The 26,301-nt window shown below is 44.7% G+C and overlaps 1 protein-coding gene across 1 annotated transcript; it reads right to left on the bottom strand.

Moving 5' to 3' along the window:
• Nucleotides 1–1,079: 1,079 nt before the first annotated feature.
• LOC126980986 (uncharacterized) lies at nt 1,080–1,808 on the bottom strand. The gene is made up of 2 exons (XM_050831527.1): nt 1,469–1,808; nt 1,080–1,337 (listed from the first exon to the last, which is right to left on the bottom strand). Exons 1-2 carry the CDS (start codon nt 1,718–1,720, stop codon nt 1,278–1,280), a joined length of 312 nt encoding a protein of 103 aa, XP_050687484.1. The 5' UTR covers nt 1,721–1,808; the 3' UTR covers nt 1,080–1,277.
• Nucleotides 1,809–26,301: the final 24,493 nt, after the last annotated feature.

Below are 26,301 nucleotides of genomic sequence, written 5' to 3'. Positions count from 1 at the left end.
TAGTAGAAGTAGTAGTAGTAGTAGTAGTAGATGTAACAGTAATATAATAGAAATAACACAACTAAAACAGCAGCAACAACAAATATTAACTTAAATAATAATAATAATAATAATAATAATAATAATAATAATAATAATAATAATAATAATAATAATAATAATGAAAACAACAACAACCACAAATATAACAAACACACCAAAGCTCTGATCCACCACCACCATCACCACCACCACCACCACCACCACCACCACCACGCCCCCACAACTCCCCGGCACAAATAAATATCATAACAAAACGCCTCCACACCATTACTACGTTTATTTACTGCGCAGAGAGAGAGAGAGAGAGAGAGAGAGAGAGAGAGAGAGAGAGAGAGAGAGAGAGAGAGAGAGAGAGATAATATCAAGTAACCCATCAGGGACAAGCGTCAGACTACTCCTTCACCTCTCCTCTTCCTCCTCTTCCTCCTCAGTTGGCACTCCTCCCGGGACACAACCTCACCTCTCCTCCATCAACGTCAACACAAACCTCTCCTTCAAGCACCCACACACACACACACACACACACACACACACACACACATACACATACATATACGAGGCATTATCATCTACTGCTTCATTATTTCCTGAATGTTAGTATGATATATTTTCCTCCCTTCATTGTCATCATCATCATCGTCATCATCATCAAGTCAACAAAGTAGGCTATCATGGCAGGCTTTTGAGATCCAATGTCACTGAAATTTTCGAATTATTGTTTTGGGAACGTCTGATTGCCTGGAATATGTAAAGTTTGTATTGGTAAAGGTTTAATTTTAGCAGTAGTAGTAGTAGTAGTAGTAGTAGTAGTAGTAGTACTAACAAATTAATATAAACGGAGGGAGAGAAGGAAAGAAAAAGAAAGAAAAATAGATAGAAAATAAAGGAAGAAAGAATGGATGACTGAATAAAAGAAAGAAAGAAAAGAAAAAGAATTAAGAAAAATAGAAAGAGAGAAAGAGACAATGAGAGAAAGAGGCAAACAGAAACAGGGCAGACAAACAGAAACATACACACGCAAATACAGACATACACACTGACTGACTAACTGACTGAAAAAAAACATGAGTACAGAAGCAGAAACAGACAGATACAGAGAGAGAAACAACACGGAAACTAAAAAAAAAAACTTTAAAAAAATGACGAGCACAACTTAATTTCACAAGCCATCGACAGGAGTAGGAGGAGGAGGAAGAAGAAGAGGAGGAAAAGGATGCCCGTCTGCAGGAGTCAACTCACCCTAGGTCGCCGTGAGGACCCAGGAATACGTCACCCGCCTCTCCCTCTTCAGCCATCTGCAAGGACACAATGAGAACTTGAGGGCTGGATAATTGGTAGGTCAGGAACGTATCTGATCCCCTGTCTCTCTCTCTCTCTCTCTCTCTCTCTCTCTCTCTCTCTCTCTCTCTCTCTCTCTCTCTCTCACCTGTGCCGTGCTGCCCTTCGAGACGGCGCCAGACTTCATGAGAGCCTTCAGCGTCTTCTTCTCCGCCCTTGCCCTTGACCGCTCCGCCCTCCGCCTCTCCCGCTCTTCCTTGGCCCTTTGCTCCTTCTCTCGCCTTTTCATGAACCGCCACGCCACCTGCTGGAGCTCCAACTCTTGCTCATGCCGGATGTCCCTGAGGAGGAGAGAGGGACGAGGTCGAGGGGTGAGTCCGAGGTTCTTTTTCTCAAACATTTCGGAGCTCACACACTCACATTTGGTAAGGCTTTCGTAGAGGTTGTATGGGTATTTTCGTAGGTAGTTTTTTTAGGCCTAGTGATAGTTTGACAAGCCTTCTACACTATGAACGCGGAAAACATTCATGAGAACCCAAGTAATCTCCATACTCACACACATTTAGTAAGGCTTTCGTCGAGGTTGTTGTGTTAGTATTTCCATAGGTAGTTTTGTGGGTCTAGTGATAGTTTGACGAGGATTCTGTACCGTGAATGTGACAAGGAGGAAGATGGAAGGAGAAGGATAAAAGGGAATAAGTAGGCGAGGAGGAGTTAAGAAGTAAAGAATGGAAGATAATTATGTTGAAAGAGGTAAACTGACTGAAGAGGATGATGACAGACAGAAAATTGCGATGTGCACATATTTGATGAGAAAACATTTTAAGTGATAGATAGATGGGATAGATGGGTGGATAGATATACATAGATTGCGACTTATCTCCTTTGTGGCCTCTGGAAATATTTGTTGAGAGTCACACTTGCATTTGATGGGCTTTCGTATAGGTTGTGTTAGTATATCCACGGGTAGTTTTATGAGCCTCGTGATAGTTTGACGAGGCTTCTTTTGCACCATGAACGTGAAAACCACTCATGAGAACCTGACCTATCTCCCTCGTGGTCTTGGGATTTGTTTGTTGTGAGAGCCGAAAGCGTCTTAAGAATATGGGCCGTACATACCCGGATCTGTTAAGGCATTCGTAGAGGATAAGGTCGGTATTATAAAACTCTTTCGCTTCTCACATCAACTACTTCTAGACGTCAAAGAGAGGATCAATCGGGTTCTAATGAGTGTTTCTTTAGGTTCACGGCGCAGAAGAAGGGTCAAACTACCACCAGGGTCATAAAACTACTCCTGGAAATACCCCAAACTCCTATGAAAGCCTTGTCAAATATGTGAACTTTGGGGACGAAATGTTTAGTAATTCGGCCCTTAAGTAAGACTGCTGCGCCATGAATGTGAAAACTCTCATGGGAACTCGATTAATTACCTTTGTGAACTCTGGATATATTTGTTGTTAGAGCAGAAAGCGTCTAAGATATTGGACCACCGATTCAACACTTGCTTGACTGATGTTTGTTTTTTCTACAGTAGATAAAGTAAAAGGTGCATGAAGAGATATATAAGTAAAATGTTCCTTCTTTTCTTCTATTCATGAACTCAAGTCACCACCACGAATTACAACACTACCTTAAGGATTGGGTTGTTATTGTGGTTCTTTTGTTTATATGGTAGGTGGAGGTGATAGCTATGGTTGCTTTAAATACTCTAATCTCTCTCTCTCTCTCTCTCTCTCTCTCTCTTTCTTGTCCCACTGTTGTATAATGTTGCAGAAAGCTGTTAGAAAATTTAAGTTTGCTTGTCCTCGAACTGTCTACATTTTCTTCGTTGTGGCCTTACCGTGTGGTGATGGGTAACTCGTGGTGCTTTTATTCAACGTTACTGAATGTACGTGTTTTAGGCTTCTTTATATATGGATGGTATCGGTTCAGCGGCATGAGGTGTGACTATGACAGATCAGATATAAATAAGCCCGTCTCGTAATTGGACCCCCTACACTGTGACACCAAACCCCAAAGAATAAGAATAAAAAATAACGGAAAAGATTAGACGCAACAGGTAATCAAAATTAACTCCCTTCAAGGTTCCTGTGATATGAAATGAAAGAAAAAACACGACTGGAAGCAGAAAGAAAATATGAAAGGGAGGCAGCACGAAGCCCTTCTCCATCCTGGCCGGAGATAAATACAATTCGCTTCATAATATAATGGCCGCTACCAGCCAAGAAAAGTCAGCATGATTCATAGTAAGTGGGACACGAAGGAACATGTCACCGCACTCTTCATCACCATCTTCATCGGGATTAAATTTATATTGTCTAATCAGAACCGCATCTCTCCCTAAAATGGCAAACTAAATCATAGCTTCGTTTGACGCCTTCCTAATAATGAGAGAGAGAGAGAGAGAGAGAGAGAGAGAGAGAGAGAGAGAGAGAGAGAGAGAGAAAGACGACTACGCATCTTTGGGGCTGCCGTGGACTCCCTGGCCCGCCCTTCCATCTAGCTTATCTTGGAGAGGTTTGTGTCAGGGGCAACGAGGCGTACGTCACCTTACCCTTACAACACCCACCCACCCACACCCACCTGCCGCCCTTGCCAGGTGTGTGTATGCGGCAGGGGAGGTGAGAGAGGGAAAGGAGGGGGGGCTGCACCTACATATCCGCAAAGATCGCTGGTCTCCGAGGGTTCAGCTCCACATACAGGAAGGCTAAAGTGAAACCAGATTGGAGGGATCGTTTTGACGTTGGCTCCCGCGGGTCCTTTTCCTCCCCTCCGTTCTCCCACACAGTCCCAACACACATCTCTTCCTCTTATATATTAGCTATAGTATTTCCACGAGAAACTGGCGGGTGGGGTAGTGGCGGGTGCAGGGTCAGCCCCGCCACGCACCTTGCCACACACTCTTAACACCTCTCGCTTCCTCTCAAATGTCAGCTATTTCTTACCTTTAAATGAATTTAATTAAATAACTGGATAATCCAATAAGGTCATGTAGTGTTAAGACAGTTTCATTTTTAGGATAATAACAATAAATACCACGACACTTGACAATGTTGTATTCCATCGGTGTCAAGTGTCGTGGTATTTATACAAAATCTTTGTCATTATCCTAAAAACGAAACAATCTTAACACAATATGACCTTGTTGGATTATCGAATTACTTAATTAAATTCATTTAATGGTAGTAAATAGCTGACATATGAGAGGAAGCGAGAGGTGTTGAGTGAGGCAAGGTACGGGGCGGGTCTGACCCTGCAACCGCCACTACCCCACTCGCCAGTTTCTCGTGGTAGCTGTTGGGACTGAGCGGCAAAGCGGAGTGGAGGAGAGGACCCGCGGGAGCCAACACAAAAACGTTCTCACCGATCTGGTTTCACTATAAAGCCCACGTTTTCAAATATTTCGGGGCTTACACGTCCACATTTGATAAGGCTTTCATAGAGGTCAAGTTAGTATTCCCATGGGTACATTTCTAAGCCTAGTGATAGTGTGACAATGCTTCTGCACCATGAACGCGGAAAACACTCAGGAGAAAACCGACAATTCCTCTCTTGTGATCTTTGGAATTATTTGCTCTGGGAACCGAAAGCGTCTGACAATATGGGCCTAAGGTCGGTATTGTTAGACGCTCCCTTCTCTTGCATCCATCATTTCTAAAGGCAAAATAAGAGGTCAAACGCGTCTCCATGAGTGTTTGTTTACGTTCACGGTACAGAGGAAGGGTCAGATCCTACCAAGGTCCCTAAACTACCCTGACGGTACAGAGGAAGGGCTGACTACCACCCCAAGGTCCTAAAAAACCCTGAAATGCCCGCAAAAATCCAAAAAAAGCCTTGTTAAATGTGTGCTTAAGGTTTAAGAATAGAATATAATAAGTCCCTACACATGAAGCTGATGTGGCCGTCCCGTCTGTGTTGGTGCGTCCCCGAAAGCTGTTGTTTGGTCGCGTCACATAAAGCGGCCCGCGACAGCCGCGTTCATCCCTCTTGGCATCAGCCTCTCATAAAGTAACGTTGAGGCTCAGGGAGGGGCATGGCAAGAGAGAGAGAGAGAGAGAGAGAGAGAGAGAGGGTGTCTCTCTCTCTCTCTCTCTCTCTCTGACGCTGCTCCTCTCAGGTGACATGATGACTCACTGAGGTAATTCCTAACTCAATTACGCTCGTAAATGCCTCTGCCTAAAAGTCTGTTGGGTGTGGGGGGGGAGGGGGAAGGGAAGGGGAACTGTCTGATGTTTTTGTTCTTATAGCCAACAATGTGCAAGGGATTTATTACAGTCCCCCTAAAACACATGATCTTGCTGTTTAGGGGGTGAAGGAGATTATAACCAATGTTTATTCTTACTCGTACTTGTGTGATTAATACCCAAGAATGTTTGCAATACTATGTTTCTTGGGCCACTTTCAGCTACAGTGATTCTACACGAAGACTTGTAAGGAGGACGGAAGCCTACTTTTACCGTTGATGCCTGGTTATACTTGCACATACTACCATACACCTATTATTTGTGTTTGGTGTTTGATGAAGGAGCTGGTGTGACAATTTATATCATTCACAGGTCAACAACAAGCATGACTGACTCTCGGCCGATGGGTTCACATTCTGGACTCATACGGGCACACCTATAAGTAAGTTCGATGATCGAGAGAGGAGCTGTTGCGACGTTCAGCTATATGGTTCTAGGCATGGTAGCGATAAACATGACTGACTCCTTCTATGGTATTATTTACTCTGCATTCGTGGCTTTTCTCCCACCGAGCACTGTAATGTGTGAGTCAGGAAAAGAATGCGAGTTAGGAGTTAGTTGTTGTTTTTCTAGTCGGGGAGAAATTCCAAAGCTGATTCTGACACCTCATCTTTATTTATTCTTTCTGAGCGACCTCACTCCCGTCGAGTAGTGTGAAACATGACGCAGGAAAGAATGCAACAACTAGGAATATTTTTTTTCTACTCGGGAAGAAAACTTTAACATTCTGAAACTACATTATCATCTTTACTCTTCGTCAGCAAACTCTTCCCATCGAGCAGTGTAAAACATGACCCATAACAAAGAACACAACAGCCGGGCATAGGCATTTTTTTTCTCCTCCGTAATAAGAGATACTACAGCCAATCACGAGAAGCCTAACTCCTGAAGATTTATGCGACCCACGGCTAAACACAAACAGCTGAGCATCACTAGTCGCGGCAGCCATTGTCATGCCGGCCATTCCCCGTCGGTTCGGGGCTGCCAACGCCAGGCCACGCAGAGCAAAGGAGAGCCACACTTCGTTATAATAGCACAGAATGAAAGCCGCCACGTCACTGTTGCAACGTGAGATAGACGAGAGGAACAACAGGTGTGCATGTGGGAAAGTGCAATGTTAGGTGGTGGAAATTACCTAATGGCTCGAATTATACGGGTCCTCTATTGGTCTTTACTTTTCTCTACTGTTTCTTTACTGTTTATTTAGATCAGTGAGTATAATCAATTTAAGCCAAAGGAACAGGCGTGCGCGTGTAAACGTATCTGTAGAGGGGTGGAAGTCTGATGTATGTTTCTGTTTATATGGGCTTGTTGTTAGGCCTCTATTGTTTATTTAGATCAGCGAGGATACCCTAATTAAGCTGAAGGAACAGGTGAGCATATAAGCGAGTGAAAGTATTGTGATGCGAAAGACTTGTTTGATGTCTGTTTCTGGCGATACAAATTTGTTCTTAACCCTCTACCGTTTATTCATATCAGTGATTAAACCTGAAATATGTCTAACGTACAGTGTGGACGATGACTTAAAGAAAAGTACAGGGTCAAAGCTTCAGCGATATTTAAATCGTCTGATGACTGTGTCTCACATGGGCGTCTGTCTTTAGTCCATTATCATCTGTTTGGATCAGTGGACACATCTTAATTATGCATACCACAAAGGAGGAGTAGGAGGGGTGCACACCATCCTTTAAGTGTTTACCAGTATATGAAATAAACGGAGATATTAAGAGATATCTGAGAACATTCACATGGAGAAGGAATAGTAGGTCGGTGAGACCCATCCAACTTTGAGCAAATAAAGAAGAGTTGTGTTTCCTTGGGTATGCATTGTCCACAAAGCTATGAAGCTACAAGTAAGTTAAGGAAATATTCAAATGTCTAAAAATATTCACACTAAAAGACAAAACATTGTTGCAGTGAAAGTCTCTCGACTTGACACAAAGGAAAGGTTATAAATGACAACTTGCTGTTCCCGTGACTAACTAGTGTCCACAAAGAGTCATGGCCAGGGTTGTGGAGCAGGAGTCGGAGTTGGTGGAGTAAATCTTTCTGAAGTTTGAGTCTGAAGTTTTTCCCTCCAGTCCCACAAGCCTGGCCAGGACGTCAGCAGAGGCGTCACCACTTACCCGCGGCCTTGGGGGTGCCCGGCGCCGTGCAAGGCTCCTAGGCACTGGCAGGAGGCCCAGAGTGCCTGCCAGGGAGGAAGAGCGGCAGAGGGTGAGAGGTGCGGCGAGGCAACACACCACTCGTCCAGCGGCAGGGGTTAGGGCAGCCATGTGCAGGGGACGCCACACTGGTGGAGGCAAGGCTGTGGCTGGAGGCGGCATAGCAGAGGGGATGAGTGGCACAGGTTAGGCAGGTAAGGCGAGCCACTCGGGTTAGCGACACACGGCACAGCCACGGTGTTGGTGAGAGACTTTGATAACCTGAAGGATTTCTCTAAAGCGGCGGCGCGACGTCTGGAGGTGCGGGAGAAGAAGCTCTTGCTATAGCGGCGCGAGGCGCGGGGGTGGAGGAGAGGGCGGAGGGAGGCGCCGAGGCGGGTGGCAAGAGGGTGGTGGATTAATCGCTGGACGGGCCTCCACCTCGGGGGAGAGACACAGTGCTAAGGGCGTAAGTCAGGGCGCCGCCAGGGGCAGGGGGAGGGGGCAGGACTAAATAGCAAGGCCTTCATTGGGAAGAGGAGGATCAGTGGAGGACGAGGGGAAGATTACAATTCAATTATCTCCACAGAAACCACACGTGACTGTAAGTGATTAAGAATTAATTCATTTTTAAATCAATTCAGGGGTGAATTAACACACACACACACACACACACACACACACACACACACACACACACACACAATGTCTACGCTTTTAAAGAGTGTCCCGGTCAAGCCTTTACTGTCATCCCAGCGGTTGAGGTTACCAGTGGAAACATCAATTTTTCTCTGTTTAATTCTCAAAGTGGCTAACATTCCTGTCGGATAAATTACACGCCACCAATCCAAGAGCATGAAAACATACAATCACGGGCTGTATGAATTATTATTAGGTGAGTTGTTTCGTCGTGTTGCAAAGAGATGTAGTGCGACGGAGCTGGACAGACGCCGCCCATTACTTGCCGCCACTCCCGTCCCGCCAGTCTTTACAGCTGCAAGTTTTCCTTAAATACGAACTCGCTGTTGCCAACAAGGATAAATGAGCTTGTGAGTGTGTGTGTGTGTGTGTGTGTGTGTGTGTGTGTGTGTGTGTGTGTGAGCCAGGGATGAGTAAATTCACGTAAGCTTTTGATCCTGAGCTCGGCGACAAACTGATCACTCACAGCTTTGGGAAACAAGATCACAACAGGTCCCTTCCGCGTCGCTCCCCGTACTGTTTACCACATATTAATTGACGTCTACGAAGACCAAATTACTACCCGAGAGTCAAACGTACTCTCTGGGGATCGAACCCTGACACATGGACATCAGGTTAGTGGCGCAGTAACACTTCCAGCGGCGTGCAGTCTGGCTAAGTAAAGATCACGTAAATAAACCTAAAAATACCGGCTTGGGGTTTATTTTTACTTTTAATTTGGTTTCAAGGTGTTGTTTGTTGTTGGAGCCATTTGCAACGAAAGGGAAAGGTTGGGATGTGTATTTGTTGATGTATACCCGCGATTTGGGGAGCGGTGTGTGTGTGTGTGTGTGTGTATGTGTGTGTGTGTGTGTGTGTGTGTGTGTGTGTGTGTGTGTGTGTGTGTGTGTGTGTGGCGGTAAGCAATGACGCCCCTCCGCGGGAGTAACGGCTCATCAACTTGAGGTGTTCGCCATCAAAGGCTGAACACTCATCATCGACAGAACGGCGCACCGGAGACACAAATCAACCCATGAAAAACGCCAACTTACGCCACAAAGAAAAGAAAACTCCCCGTGAACCAGAAATACCTATCTACCTCCCCCCCACCTCTCTCTCTCTCTCTCTTTCAGCATAGCCTTGTACTAATATATTTGCGAAGTTCAGTAAGCGCTCCCCGATAAAAAAAAGACTCAATGTAACACAAATCTACCCATGGAGGACGCCAACTAACTCTCTAAAGAAAAGAATATTCCTCTTATCTACCTCGGCCTCTCTGCACAGCCTTGTACTTTAAATTTGCAGACCTCACTAAGTGCTCTCATATAAAAAAAAATCAACATATTTAAACCACATCAATAAGAAAAAATATACAAGTAAGAAAGTAAACTCCAATACTTTCTCAGCAGCAAGTGTGTACAAGCATCAATAAGAGGTGAGTCACGGCGCCATCAATTCAAGGCAGGCGAACAAAACGGGAGCCGAGATAAAAATTTAGTTAAGGTGACGGAGGAGAGCCGGGAAGAGCAGCCGCGGGAAGCACTAGGGCGAGAGTGCCAGCTGGGCGGCGTACACCCTGCTATATATGACGGCTGAAGGGGCAGTGGGCGGGAGGGTGGGCCAGGAGATAGGGGAGTATGGGGGGATGGATAACGGAAAGGCGGGAGGGAAGACGAGGAGGTAAAGAGGCTGAAGGGAAGGTAGGCGGGGGGATGGGGCAGGCGATAGGGTAGGACGAAAAGAGGGAGGGCAGAAGGGCGGAAGGGCGGAAGGAAAGGTAAGGAGACTTTCAGGTTCACGGTACGGGAGAAGGTTCACACTACCACCAGGGTCATAAAACTACTCCTGGAAATGTCCACGACTCCTACGAAAGCCTTTTCAAATATGTGTTCTTGAGCAGCGAAATGTCTTATAACACGACCCTAGGAGTTGTGGAGATGGAGGAAGGGCGGAAGGAACGGTAAGGAGACTAGGAGTTGTGGAGATGAAGGAAGGGCGGCAGGCAGCGGGAGGGTGGGAGAGCTTCACACCGTCCCCGCCACCCCAGTCCCCTGCCTCCGTGCGCCCCGCCAGGAAGCTACAGGTGGCAGTGGCGCTGCCTTGGGGCGGCAGATCAACACACCCGCGAGGCCGTGAGTGACGCGCTGTGAGGGACGGCACGCGGTTGCCTAGCCTCCACGCGTCTGGCCGCCACTCAAGACTCGGCTCTTCAATAGCGGCGAAAAAACTACAGCGATCCACGGGGCATCGAGGCCGCTTAGCAACTCGGCGATCATTTAGGTTTGTAGTTCTTTACCGCGGGTGTTCGGGATGCAGTAGCTACCATGGCTCGTCTTGGGGGCGTGGCGGAAAATAAAGTAAGATTAAATTTCTTTTTCGATATGGAAATGTGTTCAAAATTTTAATGTGATCAGTTGACTTTTACTCCCTAGTGTTCTTACGTACGTAAAATTAATACCTCCTACGTGTTGATGCTGTAAACATGCGCAACACACTGAGGATCTTTTTACTCATTTTGATTGATTAATTTGGAGTTTACACTGAATCCTTTATTTGTCAGTTATGTCTTTAATGATTAATGTTCTCCATGATATAGTTTGGTTTAGTGATTTGTAAGAGTACGAACGGGGATGAAGGTTTAGAACCACTGTTTAATAAAACCGCAACCTCTTCAGTCATCACACGCCTGGCTGCCATGCGCGACACCCGGAGCTTCGTCGTGATGAATAACTACCACGATCAGCTCCGGGCACCGGGACAAGGCGGCCACTTTAAAGGGACACGGCGGCCACTTAAGGAGACGGTGACTACTTTAGTACTCTCGTTTGTTTCCCGGGGTGACTTTTTGGCATAGGTTTCTGAAACAGCACACGCCTCATTCTCTCAGCTTCTTCACCTCATTCACATCGACCTTCCACACCCTCACACGGACACCTGGACACCTCAGTGGGGAACTTACCCTACGTTATGCCTAGGTGCACTTCCGATGGTGGCGGTAAAGAAAGCCATCTCCAGCCACATCTTCCGCTACCACCTCCCTTCCTGCACCGCATAACACGCAGAAAACACACTCCCGGTAGGACACGAACACACACGCACCAGACACCACGTGGGAGGCATAAATAAAGTAATAAAATAAGATTGTTTAGCAAGATTGCCTTCCCTTCAAAGTGTCAACGGTCCACGGTCTCTGTCACACTGCTTGGAGACTTTGGTTTTCTCTGTGCTTGGTGTGTGGGGGTAATGAGCGAGGGCGAAGGCTCCACAGGGTTAGGATAAGACACGCTTCACTCCGCTGCAGAAGAGGAGAGCCAATGGTGGTGCTTCCTCACTGATGTTTAGCCAACTGATTCACTCACACGCTGCTTCACAGGCAAGCGAGCTGACATACGCACATACACACACACACACATACCCTCACGCTCACTCACACAAGCTTACATCCATTTACTCTCTCTCTCTCTCTCTCTCTCTCCTACACACACACACACACACACACACACACACAACTGTACTCGAAATTATACAGTGTTTTCTAAGTCTTATTTCTCCTCCTTTCATTCTTCCAACCGAGGTATTTAGCGCCAAAAAGACGAAATACTCTGAAAGGCGAACGGAAACTTAAACCATGAGATGCAAAACAGGAAAACCACAAACTAAATAAACAATAAAGACCTCTGTGTAAATTTCTCTACGTCTTTTTCGCTTCACTTCGTTCGTCAATTCCACCAGAGTATATATATATCGACACCCTCAAGGACACACACACACACACACACACACACACACACACACATCAATGGTCCCACACATACACATCCTCGCGTCGGTTTGGTTTATCGAAGAGAAGAATATTGCAAAAAATTGTCGCGTCGATCAAGGCAACAATTTGGTTTTCTGTCACCGTGGTTTAATATAGAAGGGTTGCCAACACATCCTCTCTCTCTCTCTCTCTCTCTCTCTCTCTCTCTCTCTCTCTCTCTCTCTCTCTCTCTCTCTCTCTCTCTCTCTCTCTCTCTCTCTCTCTCTCTCTCTCTCTCTCTCTCTCTCTCTCTCTCTCTCTCTCTCTCTCTCTCTCTCTCTCTCTCTCAGCATTTTTTCTAGTACTTCACTCGTCTTTCTCCTCTCCCTTTCCCTTTTTCCTTGTTTTCCTTATTTTCCTTCGTTTCTCTCTTCTTTTTCCATTCCTCTTTTTCTCATCTCTCTTGCTTTCTTTTCCCTCTCTTCTACTTCCTTCATTTTTATCTCTACTTTCTCCTTTCCCACTCCTTTTCTTTATTGTCTCCCTTCTTCTCCTCCTTTTCCTATATTTCCTGTGTTCTTCGTCTTTCCTCTCTCCTCCCCCTCCCTCCTCTTTCTCTCCCACCTTTCCTTCTGTTATCTCCCTACCTCTTACATCTCTACTTCCTCTCCTCACCCCCACCCTAATTCCATCTTTCTCTCTTTTGTCTTTCCTTTATCTTCCTCTCCTATTCCCTCTTTCCTTCTCTCTCCTCCTTCCTTCCTTCCTTGTTTTATAGCGCTAAGTTTCCTCGTCTTTATTTCCTTCCTAAAAAAGAAGATATTTATAGAGTGATTCATTGTATTCTCTTTCGCAACGGCGTTTCTCTTTTCTTCCTTTTTTCTTGTTTTTTTCCTCATCTTTCTTTCTCTTCCTTCCTCACGTCAGGTTGAGGTTCCCGTGCTAACGTTATATTATTTTTTTTACTTTTCTGAGCATACGCAGATGTTTATTTTAATAGAAACGTGAGTATTATTTTCTTATTTTGTTGCTAACGTGTTTGTTTCTTCTACACATAAACAAATTTAGTCTATCCCGTATTTATAGAAGCGTGTGAACTTATTTTTGGCTTGTACATTTAACATCTTTTTGCAAACCACCACCACCATCACCTCCACCACCACTACCGCCATCATCACCACCTCCACCACCATCACCATCAACACCACCACCACCACCACCACCACCATCACCACAGTAAAACCATCACCACCACCACAATTACCAGCATCACCACCACCACCACCATCACCACAGTAACACCATCATCACCACCACCATCACCACCAACTCCAATGCAACTCCCTTTTCTTCCCTTTTACCCGGTTAGAGTACCATGAAGATGCAACAAAGGATGTGGATTTTTTTCTACACACACACACACACACACACACACACACACACACACACAGGACTTACCCGTGGCTGTGGTATTCCTACACACTACCCCGAATATTTTAAGACACACTCAGATTGGGCGTTACGAGTCTACTATCTTCTTCATTCTTTTCCTTTTTCTTCCCCTTCATCTCTCTTCTCCTAACCCTTTCTTCTGTCGCTACTGCCTCTACTAGGGCACTGTGCCAGGGTGCCTTCAGGATGACTCCCTCCTCCCTACCCTTTACTACCTCTCTACTTCCCTCCCTGGCACCCTCTACCCCTCTGGTCCTAAAGATGAAAGCTAACGTACAGCCTCAGACAGCCCAGTATTATATTTATTGGAATTTTTATCCCAGAGCGCGGAAAGTTACGGGATGAAGAAAAGTGGGAGAGAAGCTGGTGGGGGAGAGGGAGGGGAAAGAGAGGGGGGGAAGAGAGAGAGAGGGGGGGGATTGAGAGAGAGGAGGGTAGAGAAGGAGTAGAGAAGAGTAAGAAAAGAAGGAAGAAAGGACAAAAGGAGGAAGGAAGGAAAAAAGGAAGGAAGGAAAAAAGGAAGGAAGGAAGGAAGGAAGGAAGGAAAAGAAAGAAAGAATGAATGAATGAAAGAATGAAAATGAAAGAAAGGAGAAAGAAAGAAAGAACGAAGGAAGGAAGAAACGAAAGACTGAATGAATGGATGCATGAAGGAGCGAGTGAATTAAAGAATGAATGAAAGAAAACGATAAAGATAGCAAGACACAAAGAAACAAAAGCAGAAACAAATACACAATCCTAAAAAACGCAAAAAAGAAAAAAACGAGAAAAATACAAAACGAATCCAAGAAAAGAAAGACAAGGTAGGCAACAAACAAACAAACAAACAAACAAACAAACAACGAAAACTAAACACGCGAAATAAAAGTAAAAGAAAAACGAAACAAGCTTCGTAAACACCAGAAAAACTAAAACCCTGTCCAATCAGTACGTAGCGGGTTCCCGATTTAGTGTGGCGGAGATAAAAGTGTTTACAGCCCTACTAGTAACCTTGATCTTCAGCTAGCCACCAACCTGCCCGCCCTACCGCCAGACCCCTCTCCAAGAATACTGAGTCGCGGAGTAAGACAAAGCCACGCTATCTGAATTGTATCGAAGGAAGGTTTGGCATGTATGTGTAACGGGCGACAAGGACACTCAGTATATGCTTATCTTGAGGAAGGTGTGATGTGTACCAGAAGGGAGACAGACAAAGGCGAGGAGATGTTTTAAGTGCAATAGGCAGCAACAAGGTGACGGTATCTAGACTATATTGAAGGAAGGTTTGGAGTGTATGTGTAACGAGCAAGGACACTATATACGTACACTGTCCTAGAGAATGGTGTAAAGTGTAGAGGAAGGGATTAGGACAGAGGCGAGGAAGTGTAGGTGGAATAGGCGGGAACAAGGACACGGTATCTAGACTATATTGAAGGAAGGCGTGGCGTCTTTGTGTCGAGAGTCAAGAAGTACACTACATACGCACACTGTCCTAGAGAATGGTGTAAAGTGTTGAGGGAGAGATTAGGACAAGGGCGAGGAAGTATAGATGCAATGGGCGATAACATGGACACGCAATCTACACTAAATTGGAGGAAGGTTTGAAATGTATGTATAGCAAAAAAATAAAGGAAAGACGAAGTATAGTGCAATGGGCGATACTATCTTTTGTTTACAGGGAAGGAGGCATTTCAAGGGCCAAAAAAAAAGTGGAAACTAAAAAGCCCGCTGCACTGTCTTGAAGGAAAACGTGGCGTATATGTATAGATAAAAATAACATGGCAAAGGAGAGACGGTGTAGCGCAATGGGCGACGACAAGAAACAATTTTTAAGCTTCTTTTCTCTCCTTTCTTATTTTCCTCTCCCTTCTTACTTTTCCCTCCCATCCCCTTCCTTTCTGTTCCTTCCTCTTCTTTTCTCTCCCTTCCTCTTTTCCTCTTTATCTTCCTCTTCTTTCTCCTTTCACAGTACCTGCTTTCCTCTTTTGTGTTGGAGAAAGGTGTAGCGTGCACAGGCGGGGAATTAAGCTAAACCAAGGTGATGGTCGTGCAAGGGGCGGCGACGATGACACACACTCCACACCATGGGGGTTGACAGTGGTGCGCTCGTGGCCCCAAGATACGCAAGTGGGGTGTTTGGGGAACGCAATATGATTCTGTACACGTGCTTGACGCAGCTTCTCTCTCTCTCTCAGTCTATTTATCTTTTCTTTTCTCTCCCTTCTTATTTTCTTCTCCCTTCTTAGTTTTCCCTCCCATCCCCTTCCTTTCTGTTCCTTCCTCTGCTTTTCTCTCCCTTCTTATTTTCCTCCCCCTTCTTACTTTTTCCTCCCCATCCCCTTCCTTTCTGTTCCTTCCTCTTCTTTTCTCTCCCTTCTTACTTTTCCCTCCCATCCCTTTCCTTTCTGTTCCTTCTTCTTTTCTCTCCCTTCCTCTGTTTCTCTTTATCTTCCTCTTCTTTCTCCTTTCAAAATACCTGCTTTCCTCTTTTATTCATGATGGTACAATGAAAGGGGGGAAACAGATTTACAGTTTAGATCATTGGGCTTATCGAGGCAAGTCTTTCGAACAACAAATGGAGGCTATACAAACTAACCTACCACTATATGTCACTTTAACCTTCAACTTATAATCTGAGTTTGGGTAACTATTTTTACAGGCTTTATACTTTTTTAAATCTATATTCTATGTTTTGGGGCACCATCGCTATTCAAGACCAAGAGCTTTAAGAATTACATCGACTAAGAACTTGAGAACCACCAACCGACAGCTAGCTACCAACCCTAACTTCAGTGATTTGTCAGATGAGTACCAGGGTGCAGAATGGGCTAAGCAGGAGCAGAATATCACGGCAGCCACTCAAAATAAGATTCCCCTGCGCCACAAACAGACTGGAGGCATCTACCAAGCCATTCAGGAAAGCCTACCGGCCACCGTTGCCAGATTATCGTACTCAGAGCATAGTGTTGACCGGTTTCTGACGCGTAACTATTGCCAAGAAGCATCAATTAACTATTTTAACGATAACTACAAATTGATCTCGTTATTGGGGTCCAGGAGACAGTTTTTGGGGTCTGAAATGGGTAAATGAGAGGTTCAGTGCGATAATTTGACAACGTTGCTACCGGCGCTAGAAGAAACACAAGAAAAAAAAGAGCCACGAGAACACGCCGTCAATGTTATCTTAGAGAGAATCTTGGCGTGGAGGAGGACGGGGTGAGGGAGGCGGTGAGGTCAGGCTTACAGCAGCTTTACCATCTGTGACCACCTGGGATAGTGTGGCAGGTCTTCTATTGACTCAGCCATACTCTCTCTCTCTCTCTCTCTCTCTCTTCGCCCCCCCCGCCCCCCCCTCCACACACACGTAAAAATAGACATCAGACACACGAGTACGCGGCTCTCAGTGGACGGCCGTATGGACACAATGACGGATAAACAATAACATAAATCAGGAGGAGAGCCTATCAACGTCACCCCCACAGCGGCGGCCTCGAGGGAACGTTGCTCAATATCCACGAGGCCCTAATAGAGTTCAGTTTAGGTAGATTTTTTTTTTTCGACGCGATGCCGGTTAGTTGTGAGTCATATTGTGTTTTTTTTTTTGTTTTTTTTTACTCTCTTAACTTCTGCTTCCATTTTCTCTTTCTCTTTCTTCTCTTCTCTTGTCTTCTTTTTTCTTTTCTTCTCTTCTCCTCTTAATTTGTTCCCTTTTTTCTTTTCTTCCTTCTCTGGTCTTGTCTTCTTTTCTTTTCTTCTTTTCTCCTCTTAACTTGTTCCTTTTTTTCTTTCTCTTTCTTTTCTTCTCTTGTTTTCTCTTTTTTCTTCTCTTCTCCTCTTAACTTGTTCCTTTTTGTCTTTCCCTTTCTTCTCGTCTTCTCTTTTCTTTTCTTCTCCTCTCACACACGAATAGTCACAATCGTTCCCTGTTCTTTGGTGTGAAAATTTACCCCACGCTAAAAGGGTCTGCTTGTGTTGCAGTCAATAGCGTTTGTATGTAAATTCTTCCCTCATGAATAAGTACATCGGTCTTGCGGCGTTGGATGTACGCTTTTCACACCATCATTATCAGCACAGAGACAGGGAGATAGCTAAATAGAATTAATGTAAATGCATTGAAAAACTAACAAGCATAAGATCGAGGCGAGTGAAGTGAAAGAAAAACGATACATCGCATGAGAAAGAGATATAAATTAAGGCAGTCACATAAACTGTGACCGAGGCGGCACACCCGACAGGAGAAGTGGCGGGGCGAAGCATCAACACGACGCGATAAAAGCAGAAAGCAAACACTGCAGGGAGGGAAAAGTAAAACATTAAATAAACAAGTCAAAGAAACATGTGAGTGAAGGCCGCCCGCTAGACAGGTGTGCTCCCGGCGGGGCGGGGCGGGGCAGGCAGAGGATTGCGGCGGGGGGCAAAGGATCACAGACGCAAACCCGAGCCCAGCATTAGTGTGTAGGATCCTGTGGTGAACACATGAAGCAGCACCAGCGGCAACACCAACAACACCATAAGAGGCAGCATCAAAAGCAGGTGCGCACCCACTCACGGGAAGCAGCGGCGGCAGCATCAAAGCATCACCTGCTGACGGGTGGCAGCAGAAGCAGCATCACATACTCACGTGTGATTTGACCTCGGCGCGGCAGTTCCTCCGGCGCTGAAGAGGTATGCCATCCCCTGCTGGTGGCGGCGGTGCGGCTACCCGCGGCTCCTGCCCATCGAACACCAGCGGCTCCGCACTGTTGGCCCGCTCCTGCTGACACCCTCGCGATCAGTCCTGCTGGCCTGCTGACACCCCGAGGGGATGAAGGTGATGTGGCCCGCGAGACGATGCTCCTCAGTAACGCGGGTGAACAACAGACTCGTAGGGCTCTCTAGGCCATACAGAGTGTTGCATCACTGTTAACACCATGCAACACACGCACTCAGTACTCTCGCCTCAATAACACAGGTGAGCACGAGGGTTGCAGGGCTTGCTCGGGCTAGCAGTGTGTTACATCCTCCCTAACGTTACACAACACAGGCTTTGCGGCACTAGCTCGGCGAGACACAAAGCGAGACACAACGAAGACGAGGAGACAGTCAGTCCGTGTGGCGTGGGACCGTCCCAGCGACGAGACTGGCTCAAGCCACCACTTGGGCAGGACCAACTGCTGCCCGTGTATCGCGAGGCTGCACCTCTCTGAGGCCAGCTCTAAATAGACACCCCCAAGGATGCCTCCACACGGTGCCCACTCGATCCTCCGCGGGTCACTGTCGTGGTAACTTGTGGGGCCGTCGTGATGACCATGCAAGACAACCCCTTCGTTGAAATGTGAGATGCGAACAAGGTAAAGGAAGATAACCTTGTCTTCCATCATAATTCACCTAAGTATACATGAACGTACTTACACTGTCTGAAGGGTGGCCGCCATGCACTTATCTCCTCTCTTGCCGCATTATTCTTATATACAACAATTGATATATACATGTACAGTGCAGAATGATATAAGTTCCCGAGACATTTTCTGGCTCGTGGACATCCCGGGAGAGGGAGTATTCAGTTTCATCCGCATGACACACCTGGTATTGTATGGAGAGTACAAACCCTCGTTAAGCCGTGGGGAATGAATACTCTCAGTGACAACGATTTAGTCCATTATCTAAAATTACTATACATATCCCGACACGTGGAACTGTAAGGACGGGGAGGTATTACGAAATTCAGCATTGCGCATTTGGTTCCTGAATGTAATCAACAAATCCTCGTTATAGTGTTGGACATAAATACGATTAGAGATGATAAATAAGTTTGTTGTCAATTATCATCTATTTATACGTGGAAATGCGGGTAGGGGAATATTATTTTTCCGCCACATAATGCATCTCGTACACCTCTATGTGGAGAGATTTAATAATATGAACCTGCAGGTGAAGAGAACAGGTATTGGCGGAATGATGATAAACGTGTCAAGGGCAGGTTATGGTCAGCAGTCCAAGGCAGGGAGGTGACGGAGGGGGGCGAGGGGCGGCAGTAGAAGGCGCCAAGGTTTGTTTTATTTCGCCGCAAAGAGTTTATTTACAAAGCCACCCATTAGTTTATTTAATCGTCCTATTTTTGTTCCCCTCGGTTATTTTTAGTGTCGGGGCGGCCGCGGTGACCTCTGCCAATCCATCGTTCGTCATAGCAGAGACTTCACGCTTGAACATACTGTCAGCTGTCTTGCTGGAGCACTTAGCGAGCTGTTCACATCGATTTTAATTAGTGAGATAGAGTGCATGGGGACAAAGTAATTAAGACAGGTTTGTTTTGTGATCTATACCTCGCTGGAGTCTTGAATTTCGTCCAAGATATTTACATTTCCTTTCACTGTTTGTTTTCTCGAGGCTGAAGAATCACGACTATTGCAGACAGCTAGGTTTTCGTCTGTATGCTGTAAGTACTATGATGTTGTTGTTTAAATATTTTGCTCCACCACAGAGGGACCATGGGCCATTTCCGGGTGACGGCCCATGAAGAGAATGCCGACAGACCGTCTCTATCGGCTGATGCCCACCGCGTCGGTCTGTCAAAGAGGACTGGTGCGTCTCTGAGTCAGTACCGGATATTATGAACTGATACGGACAAGACTCAGTTCCTTTTCACGCCACTTTCCTACCGTATGAGCAACGAATTATCAAAGTTACCCCATATGGAACGTGGGAGAGATATTAAGTAACTTCTAATTGATGGTACGGCGAGCTTGCAGACACAGTGAAGTAAATGAGAATTGTCCTCTAGTGCGGTCTTCCCCTCTCGTGACTCTTGGCCATCTCAGTCTCCTTGGGCAATATATTAAGTCATTTTCTACTTGATGGCACGGTGAGCTTGAAGACACAATTAAGTTAACCAAAAGTGTTCTCTTGTACTATCTTCTCCTCTCGTGACTCTCCCATCTCAGTCTCCCTCAATATCACATTTTCTTTCACTGTTTTCTCGAGACCAGAGCCATGACTACAGTGGTGAGCAGGAACTCTCTATGCTGGCAGTACTGAACATTTATCACATTTACTTGGACAGGCTTCCCTTCCCTTCAGTCCACATCCCGGCAGTAGGAGCACCGAATGGAGAGTCTTAAGTCTATTCGGAAGGGAAGAGGATCGCAACTTTTCAATCCTGGCGTAATCGCACTTTTATTTCGCTATTTCGCATTCAATAGGATTACAAGACTTCATCGAACTGATCCGCGTATGGTAAAAAGGCATGCACCTGCCCCCCCCCTCCACGCCCCGCCCCGCCGCGCCCCGCCACGTGTCACCCTATTCCCAGGCAGCAGTAAGGGAAACGCCACAAACCTTCAAGCATGAGGCGGCCAAGACGCGGCACACTGGCGCTCTGATGTGATCTGCTCTGCCTTCCTCTGTCTCGCCTGAGTAATATTTAACCGGAGAATGCTGAGATGTCCCATTATAGTGTGTGCTGAAGCGGAACACAGCTGACTCGGTTTATCTATACTTATTCAATAGCCCTTTACGGTGGCAGATCTCGTCAACAATATGATAATAGTAATACAAATAATATCATCAATAGTAATAATAGTAAACTTTACATTAAATATTACCCTCATAATAATGATAAATAATAAATTATAACGGTACTTTTTATTATTTTTTATCACTATTATTAGGTATTATTATTATTAGTAGTAGTAGTAGTAGTAGTAGTAGTATTGCTACTACTACTTCTTCAACTACTACTAATAATAAGAATAATAATAATAATAATAATAATAATAATAATAATAATAATAATAATAATAATAATAATAATAATAATAATAATAATAATAATAATAATAATAATAATAATATAACTACTAACATTACTTTCAGCGATTATATGTAAGAGCCGGAGCAGGTAGGGAGGGTGAGGGTGCGGACGCTATAAGCTGCCTCTTGAGCAGTTTTAAGATACCATTTGATTTACCTCCTTTACTTCTGTACGAGGTTCATAAATAAGTCTGACTGTCATCACATCTCCCACTGAGCGCCGTCTATCCTATGCTAAGCTTCATTTTCCCTCACGAAACTCCTGTCGTTTAAGATTACAAGGGACACATTTTACTGGTTTTTTTTTCACGAATTGTTTTAAGATATCACTTCAGTTATTCTCCCTTACATATTATACAAGAAGTACATAAATAATTCTGCCCTTTCCATCACCTTTCCTCCTCTCCAGTGCTAAGCTTCCTCTTCCCTCGCGGAGCTCCAGCCTCGTAACATTACAAGCGACACGTTTTACTGTCTCCTCCAACTTTCCCCTTGCTCAGCCTCGCCGTGAAATTACCTGTTCACCGTGAATAACGATGATACTGCCTTCCTTCCTTTCTTCTCTTTCTTCTCCTTCCTTCCCTTCTTTCTTTCCATTCCCTTCTAACCTTTCGTTCATTCCTTCTCTTCCCTTCTTTCCTTCCCTTTCCTTATTTTTCCTCCTTCCTTCCATTTCTTCTCTTCCTTTCTTCCCTTCTCTTCCTTTCCTTCCTTCCTTCTCTTCCTTTTTACCCTTCCCTTTCCTTCCCTTCCCTTCCTTCCTTCCTTCCTTCTCTTCCTCGTTGCCTTGTCAACCACACTTTTCTACTAAAACTAATTACTTCTTTCCTGGTTATTTCGCCTCATTACACTCCCTCATTATCATTCTGCTAAATATTTCACGCAGAGTAAGGATATCCCGTGTCTAGTCTTCCCTTGCCTCATATAATCCGGTTGTTTTAAATCTTTATGAGTTAAGTATTCATGACATGGGTTCGACTTTTCTCCTTGTCTATTTATTTACCTCGGTACAAGAGCAGACACAAGATCCTTAAACACAAACACATCGGCATGCTTGACTCTCTCTTGGTAACATTGAGACGTGTAATTGTGATCTGGCTTCTCTTAATATCTCCTTTATTTATTTATTTTTTTGCTCATTACAAGTGACAAAAGGTTCTCAACGCCTCTACACACTTCCATCCGTAATTTTTTCTTCGATGCGTGTAATACCGATTTGACTTTTCTCATCGTCTACTTCCTTTTACTATCAAAGCAGCAACCACAATATCCTACAATCATGTACATATTTGCCCCCGTGGTTAGCTCTCAGTAACAGAGGAGCAGGCATTCACCTTTGTTATCCGCTTCGTTACGTTTCCCTCACTCTCGTTACATTCCTTAATTTCTATCTGTCTGTTATATTCTTACCATCTATACTCTGTTAAATTTCAGTCTTCTTACTTCCCTCTAATTTATTCTCGGTTGAATCTTTTAAGAACATTTTATAGTTTTCTTTCATTTTCTTTCCAGTTCCTTTTACCTCCTCCCTTCAAACTTTTCCATTTTTCCCTCACTTTTCCCCCTGTTAATTTTTCTAGTCCAACCACCCCCCTCTCACAGCCTTCTTCCATCTTCCTCTCCTTTCACTTCCTTAACATCTATAAATAGGGTTAATTTTACGTCCAGTCCAGGAACTTCTCGGTGGATTCCCTTAACAACTTATAGATTCACTCGTTATTTTTTCAGTCCAGCTACTTTCGCCCTCACATCCTTCTCCCATCTTCCTCTACTTTTACTTCCTTAACATCTAAATATAGGCATTATAATCAGTCAAGTTGCTCCTCCCTCTCTCTCTCTCTCACCTTGCTCTCGTTCCATATCCATAACAACATCTATTGATCAGCCCTCCGTCCTTATACTTACGCCGGCCCCGAGTCTCATTCAGGGAGGTGCAGGGAACATAATGCCTGGCTGTAATAAGGGGACGACCGGAGGCTGTACTTTTCTTTCCCCGACTCTCACTTCCTTGTTCCAGAGCGTCTTCTTGCCTGCTGGGGATACACGGATGTCATTGTCTCTCTGGGGTGGAGGCGAAGGGACACAGAAACATTAAACATCCCTCTACGATACAATACTAGCTCACTGCAATACAATACAAGCTACTACTATTGTAATACAAGCATAACACATTCTTCTATTCACGGAGGTAGAAGAAAGTCCAATTTAAGCTTAACCGTTTCTTTGCACTATACCATCTTGATTTGTTTGTTCCTGGCCATTAGCGTGAAGCATTACATACACACAAACATACATACAGTCCTATTTACCTACATTTTCTCTCGTCCCTTAAGGTAGAAAGAACGCCCAGATCAGTTCCTAATTGACAACCAATACTTTCTTCCCACAATCTGATCTCTCTCTGCTCAGCGAAACGCGGAAGTCATTAACATACATCTATTCATCCCATTATACTTTTTTTACAGCAAGGGAGGCAGTTCAGGGACAGACAAAAAGCCCGCTAAACGCTGCTCCGACAAAAGAAAAAAGAACGAGAGGTCAGGAGAGGTTAATAGTCTATTCCTCGAAGAATGAAAGAAAGAAGATAGCTCACGTTCTGTTCAACACATCCCTGTTCCAGACTATCTCGCCGTGCCTTCTCTATAGTCTCTGCCTGGCGAAACACAACAGTTGTTATCATCCATCCATGCCGTTACACATGTTTTCTTTGTTCCTCAGAGATGGGAAGACAACCCAAGTTCTCGTCAACCCTCTTGACTTGTCTTTGTCTGGTGAAACACAAACTATGTACATTTTTTTTTACAGCAAATGAGGCAGCTCAAGGACAAAAAACAAATGCAGGAACAAAAAGGCCCGCTAGTCTATAATCCCATAAAAGAAAAAAGAACGAGAGAGAGAGAGAGAGAGAGAGAGAGAGAGAGAGAGAGAGAGAGAGAGAGAGAGAGAGAGAGAGAGAGAGAGAGAGAGAGAGGTGAAAAGAAAGATCAACTTAAGGTGGAGAAGTGTCTTGATACTCTCCTCCCGAAAGAGTTTAAGTCGTAGGCAGGAGGAAATACAGATGAAGGGAGGCTGTTCCATAGTTTACCAGCGGAAGGGATAAAAGAATGGCGTGGAATCCTTCCCTTCATACTCAGACTGTCTCTAAACCCGGAAGTGAAAAGAAGGCTCACGTTGATTCGGTTTCACTTGTCTCTTGCCTTGCCTCATTTTGTCTGTGTCTGGTAAAACACAGCTATCAAAATACACGTGGCGTGGAGCCCCTCTGCCTTCCCTTCATGAACACACTGCCTGTAAACCCTCTCTAACCCGGTAGCAGCGACGGGACCAATTTGTGGCTTTACCGTGTAGCAGCGACGGGCCAAATTGGTGCCATGATATAAACCCCCCAAAATAGATGATACATAATCTGATCACAAATGCTTTGGAGGGACCATTAAGAAACATGATCCCCGCTTCTACCGGGCTAAAGATGTGAAAAGAAAGTTTAGATTGGTTCGATTTCTCTCGTTTCTTGCCTTGCCTCGCCTTGTACCTGTCAGGTGAAACACAGTAGTCATTATTATGTACGTCGTGGAGCCCCTTTATCCTTCCCTTTACACACACTCTCTCTCTCCCTCTGAACCCGGAGGTGGAAAGAAAGCTCCGATTGATTCATTTTCTTTTGTAGTGTTCTTCTCAGACTGAATAGGATGTAATTCACGTAATGACTCCCATACTTTCCGTCTCTCGAAGATTTTACGGTGCAAATGTTTTGTTTGTGTAATGGCAGACTTGTGGCGGTTTCGATAGAAAGGCATACAGGAGCGTTGCAGTTTACTGGGCAAAGTGTACAATGAGATGGCGTGGACGGGCTGGCAGCGAGGTGGATTCTGCTCCAACCCGCGGCGTGGCTCAGCAGGTCTCCTTACGTGGGCTGACTTGAGTGCTCGAGCTCCTTAGCGGTGTACCGAGGCCTCGGTGGCGAGAGCTCGAGCTTGGTGAGCGACGGTTCGGCTCCTCAGTGATGTGAGCCGCCACAGACTTTCCTTTCTCTGCCTTGAAGTTTTTACACTGATTTCTACCATACTCTTATGACCTCCCGGCTGGATTTTTATTTCGTTTAAACTTACATATTAATTTATACATTACTTTAATCACTATCTTGTAACGTATTCGGCTGTACCGTGTAAAGACTTGAATGGTTTGCGTGTAGCCATACCAGCTTTTCATTTTCATATCTTCTAACTCCCTTAAACCATTCCTACTTTCAATCTGAGACTATCGCGTTCTAGATTAAGTTGTACCGTGTATGAATTTTGAGTATGAACATATAACAGTTCTTCTCCTCCCCAAATTTCCATAACAACTTCTACTCTCCCCTTATATATATTGCGCTCTAAAGTTTACTGCACCGCGTGAAGACAAAAATGTTCTGAATATAATCACACCAGTTATTTGTATTTGCATTTAACCTTATACTCCCATAACATTTTTTTCTCCATTTTATGACTGTCAAACATACAAATATACCCCTCTATAATACAATACAGGCAAACTACAATACAATACAAGCAATAAAAACAATGCATATAAGACAAATCAAACAATACAAAATATATTACAATAAAAATGTAAATAAAACAAACAATACAGAACAAACATACGATAATACAAACATACAAACAGTCTTCTCCACCCACACGTTCTCCCTATATACGTAAACTAAACTGTGTTGTGCAAAGTCACCTCATCTTGACTATAAGACCTCATCTTGACTATGCGGTTCAGTTCTGGTCACCCTACTATAGAATGGATATCAAAATGTTAGAATCGGTGCAGAGGAGGATGACTAAGATGATTCAGGGGTTGAGAAACTTGCCATACGAGGAAAGACTCAAACAGTTCTTAAGTCATAAAAGTTACCACTTCTTTTTTTACAGTAAAGGACCAAGAATCAAATCAAAGACAGCATATA

Source organism: Eriocheir sinensis, chromosome 46 (genome assembly GCF_024679095.1).
Source record: "Eriocheir sinensis breed Jianghai 21 chromosome 46, ASM2467909v1, whole genome shotgun sequence".
In the NCBI taxonomy this organism is placed as follows: domain Eukaryota; kingdom Metazoa; phylum Arthropoda; class Malacostraca; order Decapoda; family Varunidae; genus Eriocheir; species Eriocheir sinensis.
This window is presented reverse-complemented; position numbering and strand designations above follow the sequence as displayed.